The sequence below is a fragment of the Cannabis sativa genome, chromosome 9 (genome assembly GCF_029168945.1).
Source record: "Cannabis sativa cultivar Pink pepper isolate KNU-18-1 chromosome 9, ASM2916894v1, whole genome shotgun sequence".
Taxonomy (NCBI): Eukaryota; Viridiplantae; Streptophyta; class Magnoliopsida; order Rosales; family Cannabaceae; genus Cannabis; species Cannabis sativa.
The window spans coordinates 1,387,129-1,395,771 of record NC_083609.1 but is presented as its reverse complement, the minus strand read 5'-3'; the positions used below and the strand labels follow the sequence as shown (position 1 = coordinate 1,395,771).

General features: G+C 27.7%; 1 protein-coding gene across 1 annotated transcript; it reads right to left on the bottom strand.

Annotated features, from left to right (window-relative positions):
* Window positions 1–5,725: 5,725 nt before the first annotated feature.
* LOC115722406 (UDP-glucuronate 4-epimerase 6) lies at window positions 5,726–7,717 on the bottom strand. Its single transcript, XM_030651608.2, has one exon. The coding sequence runs from the start codon at window positions 7,472–7,474 to the stop codon at window positions 6,104–6,106; it is 1,371 nt and encodes a 456-aa protein (XP_030507468.1). The 5' UTR covers window positions 7,475–7,717; the 3' UTR covers window positions 5,726–6,103.
* Between the last annotated feature and the right edge of the window lie 926 nt (window positions 7,718–8,643).

Sequence of the window (8,643 nt, the reverse complement as noted above, 5' to 3'; positions counted from 1 at the left end):
AGCTTCACATTCCTGACACTATTTATTTATTTTAATTTATTTTTCTTCTATTTTTCTCTTTTAGTCGGTTGATACAAAAATATTATTATTATTATTAATTAATATTTTGAAACCCCTGAGTTAATTAATTAATGAGTTTATTAAATAATTTTCAATTTAATCACTAATCACCGACCACTATGATCTTTGGACGTTGACAATTATTGATATTAATTTCTTAATGAAACTTATTTAATTGTGATTTATAGTATATTAAAAAAACAATAAAATAAATTTATTTATTTATTTATAAATTTTGTTATTTTATAATAACTTCTCTGCTAGCTTAACAATTTGGGATCAAAACAAGAGTCCTAGTAATTCATAATTTATATTTCCATAATAATAATAATAATAATAATAATAAATTCTCCATTGATTCTTGCACAACAGGCGCTCTTAAATGATGGAAAATTAATTAATTAATTTAATTTATTAATATATAATTGTAAAGTTTTTGGTATAATTCCACTTAATTTGATACTCTATAAGTAAATTAAGATATATTATTTGGGCTTTGGATTTTATCACCTATATAGTAAAATTTTGAAAAAAAAAATTGTTATAGCTCATAGTTTTGTCTTCTTCATAAAATTATATTTCCATTAAAAAAATAATTTTTCCTTTAGAATTAATATTTATATATATTATTATAAAGGCTGTTTTAAATTTCATAAAATTATACTCAAATGTTTTAGTTTTTTTTTTTAAAAAAAAAATATATAATTATTAAATATTTATTGATCATTCAATCCAAACATATGAGAAAATAAATATTTTTTTAATTCATTTTCCCCGCTCTTAAAATCCAAATTCTAAACAAGATCTAAAGGTATATTAAAATAATAGGGGGGAAGAAGAAAAAAAAATGCATATAGTTTGATAAAAAAGACAAAAAATAAAAATAAAAATTAATAAATAAAAGAAAAGGAAATGAAATGAACAATTATAGTTTGTTAAAGTTGCATTATAATGAGATATGTATTATATATCTTTATCTTTATATATTAAAAGTGTCTATCTAACGTCATTTCTTGGTTTAACATTCTTGGTTTAACAGAATATACTTAAAAATAAAAGAATATTCTGTTAAATTTAACGATTAGGTTTGATCTCCCGTTAAAAAATAAACCCAATAATTAAACCAAAAAATTAAACAATCTTTTAAATATTAATAATCTCTTTTTAAATTAAAAAAATCATCTTAGCCACATATCTCTCTAACAAACCTATCTTTGTAGAATATTAATAATTTTTTTATTTATTTTTTTTTAAAAAAAATATACATAAAATATCTAGAAAAAATAATATAAAAGAAGATTGATTGTGTTGACTTAGAGATTTTTGGGCTTGGGCTTAAAAAAATAATAAAAAAAAAGATGAAATGGGCTGTAATTAGTATTTACCTTATATGTTTGTGCTTATTTTTAGTTTTATTTTTAATTTTACCACCAAGAGGAGAAGGTTGAAAAATATTAGAATATGAAAATATTATTGGTGCTTATTAGTAATTTGCAAAGAATGTGAAAGTCTATAAATATATAGTTGTGTAGATATTATTAGATATGAAATGAGATAATAGAACTTTTTTCAATTAGAAGATTAATGTACATTTTACTATTAATAATATACATTATTATAACACAATTATATTTTACTTACTAAATATACTGACACATATTTTATTTTTATAAAACAAATCATTCAAATAATTATACTATTTTAATTATTAATTAAAATAAAAAACTAAAATATTAAATAAAACTAACACTACGTGGCTTGGCACGTAACAATCACCTAGTATATATATATATATTTATATATATGATGGTATGTATAATTAAGTACATGGCATGCATAAATAATCATCTTTTATTGAAATGATACTTAGAATTTAAGATAAAAAAAACTGTATAATTAATTAGAGTTTAAAGAATAATATCATATTTTAATTGAGTAATTAATTAAGTACTCATTTCTAGCTCTCAAAATGTTGAGAAAGAGAGTTTTTTTTTTTTTGGCAAGGGAAGAAATTAAGAGAGTATAGATCATATTACTAATATATATAAATATAATAATATATAGAACATATATATATGTACAAATATTTTGAGGGTGCAATGATATGCAATAATTTAATTTTACAAATTAAATTATATTTAAAAAAAATAGGGGAGCATGAGAGTCATTAATATTGTTTTATGTATAATAGAATTAATTTGCATGAGAACATGTTAATTGTCTCAGTAATCGACAATTTCCATAATATATATATGCATATATATAAATGTGACAAAATTTCAAATATATATATATATATATATATGATATGGTCAAGTGAGAATATTATATATTGAAGATCAAGTACTTATTTTATTTTATTTTTTAAAATTAAGATTTTTAATTGACCAAAAATTTGGCTGCAAGTTCACACTTTTAATTGACGGTGAGTAGACCGACACCATTGAAGCCCAAATTCCCTTTCGTCTCCCTCGGTGCGATGGAAACTTCCAAAAAGATAATTGGACAGAGAAGACTTTAGTTCGTGTATGTTAGAATTTGGAATAAGGTGAAGGAGGTTCTATCTCAAAATCAATTGGCAATGAAGGAGCAGCTCATGCATCTTATATATTCTATTATCTTTGCATACATTAGCAATGTGAGATTCTCTAACATCCCCCTCAAGATGGTGACTATTTTATATAGTCACCATCTTGGACAACTCGATCATAAGCGACTCTTTTTTTTGCTCACTATTCCTAATCACAAGTCGCTCTTTTGTTCTACTTTTTGGATCGGTATTTTTGGATTTTTTGGTAGTACTTTTTTTTTTGGTTCACTATCCCCGGATCACATAAGTGGCATTTTTTTGACTATTTGGCTCTTGGATCAGTTTTTTTTTTTGGATTTTTGGTGGCTATTTTTTTGCTCTACTTCGATCAGTTTTTTTTTTGGAGGGGGTTGAAAGAGATTTTTTTTTTGTTGTTTTGCTCTAATACCATGTTAGAATTTGGGGATAAGATGAATGGGGTTCCATCTCAAAACCAATTGGCTATGGGAGGAGTAGCTCATTCATCTTATATATTCTATTATCTTTTCACACATTAGCAATGTAAGACTCTCTAACAGTATATAGTTTAATTTTGTTTGCGATGTGTTGGTTAAGATCTGAGTTTAGATTTACGGGGTAGGTATGAGAGTTTGATTTTCCATACTAATTTAATATTATACCTTATGAATTAAAATTCATTCGATCAATGATTGAAATTTGGGTATGTTGGATATATTGATATGAGTTTGATTTGAAAAAATTAATTTATGGCATATGTTTGGTGTGGTTTTTTTTTTTTTATGAATTTAGGATTTTTTTTTAAAAAAAATAGTTGGGGTTAGGGTGTGGCTGGATGAAGAAGATGTCGACAATAGACGTCGACAGTCTAGACATCAACGGTAGACGACAACTGCGAGTAGTGGATCTCCGGAGAGCTCGAGGGGTTGGGTGTGACTAGGGAATGGGGATAGGGGTGAAGTGGTGGCTGGGTGAAAATATTTTTAATTAAAATATATTTTTTTAGTTTTTTATTTCAAATTATTTTTAATTAAAATTATGATTTGTACTAATAAGCAATTGACATGTGACATTTTATTAGTATTTAACAAATCTGTTAAATTGCGTACCAATTGATATATAAAAATAATGACCTTACTAATACTGCTAATTTTTAAAGTTGGAGACTTATATACATTAAACATAAGTATTTTTTGGAAACTTATGACGTAATTTTTCTATCCAAAAATATGAACACAAAGTGTATTTATAGATATGTACACTTGTATAGTGTGTACATTCCCACAAAAGTGAGAGTGGACATGAGTTTTACCCAAAGGAATGTGCTTCCCAAGCTCGTCTCCTTTACCGTTTGAAACCTAGATGGGAAAGCAAGTGTGGTTTGTTCCCGTCAGAAGTCTACAATGCTCTTTTGCTCGTGGCCGGCTTGTTTTCGGTTGTCCTGTTGGCTCCTGACTTGCGTTAGGGAGGGGCTCTTTGAGGCCATTTTGTTATCTTTATTAGCTTATTTTGTCTTTTTTAATTTATTGTTTATTGTTTTAATTATTTTTTATTTTTAATATTCTGTTAATTTCTATTTTAATCTCTAATTAATATATTATCTTTTAATCTTGTTATTACTAATTATTTATTGATTAAGTTTGTAATGGTTTTAAATCAGCACTTTAGTCGCAATTTTTCTACAATTTATATCATAACAAAAGATATCAATCATAAGTTTTTATTTTATAATCGTTCTGTAAATATTATTGCTCACAATTTAACTAAAATAATTCTCTTTAGGGGAAGCTAGAGTTTGATAATGGAGATTATTTGATTCTATGTAATTCTTTGGACATTTTTTTTTGACTTTAGCCTAATCTTTGATTCAAAAAAGAAGCCTTGAATTGTGAGCTCTAAAAAGAAGGTTCCTTTTATGCAACTTGACTAGTTTGCCAGTTATGGAGTGACACCAATATGGTAGGGCTTGCTTCTTACTTATTTTGATGACTTAATAAACAACCTTACCGACACAAATGTGAAAGCTTTAATGGCCAAAAACTATAATATTATTTTAATCAATCACTACAAAATTCAGTTAAGAAAAAAACCCAAAAAAAGTTTTGATCCAATTCATTAATTAAAAAATAAAATAAATAGAGTTAATTAGAAGCAATCATCATCCCAAATCATGTGCAATTACAACATTTTTAGACAATAGAAAAAATATATATATATATATATATAAATTATGTTATTTCTTATCTGTACAATTTACAGAAACTTCCAGCTCCTTTTTAATTATTTTCACAATTTCTTTAAGGTTGTTGTCATTAAATTTTAGATACCCAAAATCACTTTTTTTATATTTTCAAATATTTTTCTTTTTATTTTTTCTTACTTTTTGGACATAGTAATTATTGCCCAAATTGATTCCAACAATGATTGTCAATTATAGAATTAAAGCTTTCATCTTATTTTTGACTAATTAAAAGAAGAAAAAAAAGTAAAAAAAACACAAAGTATTTATTTGATCTAACACTTTTATGTGTCGGTTTTACACTCATGATTATTAGTAATGTCATCACTTAATTAGTTGTAATAATATATATAAGTTTCACTCTTTACTCTTTTTTGACTAAAAGGGTCAGAATATTTTATAACAATCTTTTTCAATTAATGAAAAAATAAGCATCTTGAGAAAAAAAAAATCAAAATCAAAATCCAAATGTACACAAACATATTCTCAACTTGCAACCTCAAAAAGGAAAATAATTATACAAAAATATGTAAATTAACAAGAATTAGAAAATAAAAATCAAAGAAAATTCTTCAATATTAAATTATGCTAATAATATTTCAAATTATAAAGTATTAATGTCTTCTCATATTAATGTTCATGTTAGTTTTGTTACAGAGTCGCACATTGTCTCGCTCGAAAAAAAATTGAAAAAATATTAAAAGACGCTCACGGTGTTTAGTAATTTTTGTGCAGCACAATATCGAGTTCCATTTATTTAACTTTAATAAATATTATAAAAAATTACTAACCAATTATATAATGACACTTCATCGTAATGCTAACAATGCTAAAAAAAATTATACCAATAATAAAAAAAACAAAGAAAATTCACCATAAAATTAAAAACTGATCTTGACTGTTCAATTTCATCATATATAATAATAATAACATCAATCCAATGGTTGAGATCTACACCCTTTCTAGTAGACCCCACCCAAAAATTATTACACCTTCCCACACCCAATCCACAACCTCTACACTTCTCCTCTCTTTCCAATTTCTTCTTCTATATATATGGAGTTTTTATATCTATATATATATATATATAATATTCTACAACAACAACAGCTAGGTGCAGCAAATATGATCCACTACATGAGGGACCACAATAATAACTTTTTTTTTTTCTCAATAATAAAAATAATAACATTTATATAAAAAATAAAAATTAAAAAAAAAAAAAAACCATGTGAATGATGATTGATTATATTAAATCAAGCGGATTCCTCGGGATTCAAGTTAAATTCCCTTTTTACCCTCGGCTGAATCCCGTAATAACTAACGTACCATTTTACGAACTTTCTCAAACCTGTAGACAAATCCGTTGTTGGTTTGTACCCAAAATCTTTATACGCCTGGCTCACGTTAGCATGAGTGTACGGAACGTCACCGTTTCGAGGCATTTTAATCACGTGCTTTTTAGCCTTTGTATTCAATAACGTTTCTAATATCGATACCAATTTCCCTACCGGCACCGGTGAAGTATTACCCAAATTATAAACCCTTAATTGTGCCGGACCTTTCTTCTTTCCGCCGCTACCGGTACTCTTTTCCGACGTATCAAGCGATCCCAAACAGCCTTTGACGATATCATCGATGTACGTGAAGTCACGCGCCACTTCTTTATCGTCCTGCGTTTGGTATATGTCTATTGGTTTTCCCTGAAGTATAGCTTTAGTGAAAAAGAAATAAGCCATATCGGGCCTTCCCCAAGGCCCATAAACAGTAAAGAATCTTAGGCCCGTTAAGGAAAGCCCATATATGTGGTTATACGTATGAGCTATTTCTTCTCCGGCTTTTTTCGTGGCGGCGTAAAGACTCGCCGGTTGATCGGTACGGTGGTGCTCGGAAAATGGATTTTCAGTGTTTAATCCGTAAACTGAGCTTGATGAAGCCCAAACTATAGCTGGTTGAGGATTTGCGGCTTTAGCGATCTCGAGAAGATTAACGAAACCAGCTATGTTTGATCGAATATAAGATTGAGGATTCACCATAGCGTACCGTACACCTGCTTGAGCAGCTAAATGAAGCACGTGCGTAAATGGAACCACATCGAAGAGCTTCGATAACAACGGACCGTCGTTTAGATCTCCGTCGACTACGAAAATCTGATGACGAGCTAATAAAGCTTGCCGATCTTTCTTCAAAGACGGATCGTAATAATCGTTGAAATTATCCAAGCCGAGAACGCCATCGCCGCGTTTTTTCAAAGCTAAAGAACAGTGTGAGCCGACGAAACCGGCTGCGCCGGTTACGAGAACAGACATTCCGTTAGCTCGGCGTGGAGTCGATGAATGACGGACTTGTTTCTCCCAAGCTGCGCCGCCGACTCCGGTGCCGTAAAAAGCGGAGGATAAGAAATTATTGCGAGTGTGTAGACGGCTATGGTGATCGGTGGTTGAATCGGAAGTTAACGGTGGGTAATTTAGAGTGAAGAAGAGGATTAAAACGAGAGCGATTAGTAAAGTTGCTCTGAAGAGAAGTTTCGATGATGCGGTGAGAAGCTTTGTACTGTTTACTCTTCGTAAGTAGCTGTTGTAGCGTTCGAGCTTCATGGTTTTGCTTGTGTCCGGCGGAGACGCCATTAATGGCGGCGATTTAAGCTTTTTTTTTTGATGACTTAATATATATATTTATATATTTTTTTTTTTTTAATTTTTGGCTCGGAAAGATATGGGTTTAGTGTTTTTTTAGAGAGAGAAAGAAGAGAGAGAGGGGAGTTTTGAGATGGAGCCCTGAAGTTTGTGAAGAGTGTAAAGAGATTAATATAAAGAAAAAATTTAAGTGAAGAGAAATTTAAGAGAGAGAAAAATGTTGGTGTTGGTTGGAAACCACTTTCTTTTATTTTTCTTATTTATTTATTTATTTTTGTTTATCATTGTTATTAGAGCTGTGTACTAGTGTTAATTATTTTCTGTCTAATAATTAATTAGCGATATATTTTATAAATTATATTTTTAAATTATGTGTAATTAAATATTTTAAAAAAATTATTAAAAAGTTTATAATTTATTAATATGTCATTTATAAAAAGTATTGAACATAATTAGTATTTAATAGTAATATTCGATACTTAATTACACTAATAAAATAATTATAATATTTTTTAGTAATTTTCTTTATTATTATTATTATTATTATTATTAAGTCACTTTCTCAAACAGATGGAAAGTGAGACCGAGGTGAAAAAAATATTATTATTATTATGTAGAAAATAAAAATGTTATAAGTAAGTATTAAATTTATATATTTTTATTTTATAGGTTTGTAAAAAAATTACTAGTTATTCTAATAAATTGTTGTTAGACATTGTGCATAAGACGAATTCATTAAAACATAAAGACCAAATTTAATTAGATAAATCTGAAGAGAAAAAATTGTTGTTAAAATAATAATACAATCTGAGTAACCAGACTACCAAACATACTCATCATTTAAAAAAAGTAAAAATTTAGCTAAAGTGTGTGTCATACTATTAGCAGTGTTAGAATAACACAAAACGAAATATCAATAAAATAATTACAATGTACAATGATATCTCTAACAATGTAACCTAGTAGGAGCAGACTTACATAGAAGTGATGAGAGACAGCGGTCCTTAAAAAAATCAAGAAAAACGTAAGTATTTTAGTTAGTTAAAATATATATATTTGTAATAAAAAATGATATTTATAGACATTGTAATCTAGATAAAACTGATCAATTAAACTGTAAAAAATAAGAGGTAAGTTGAAAAATACTTCTTTTATTCATC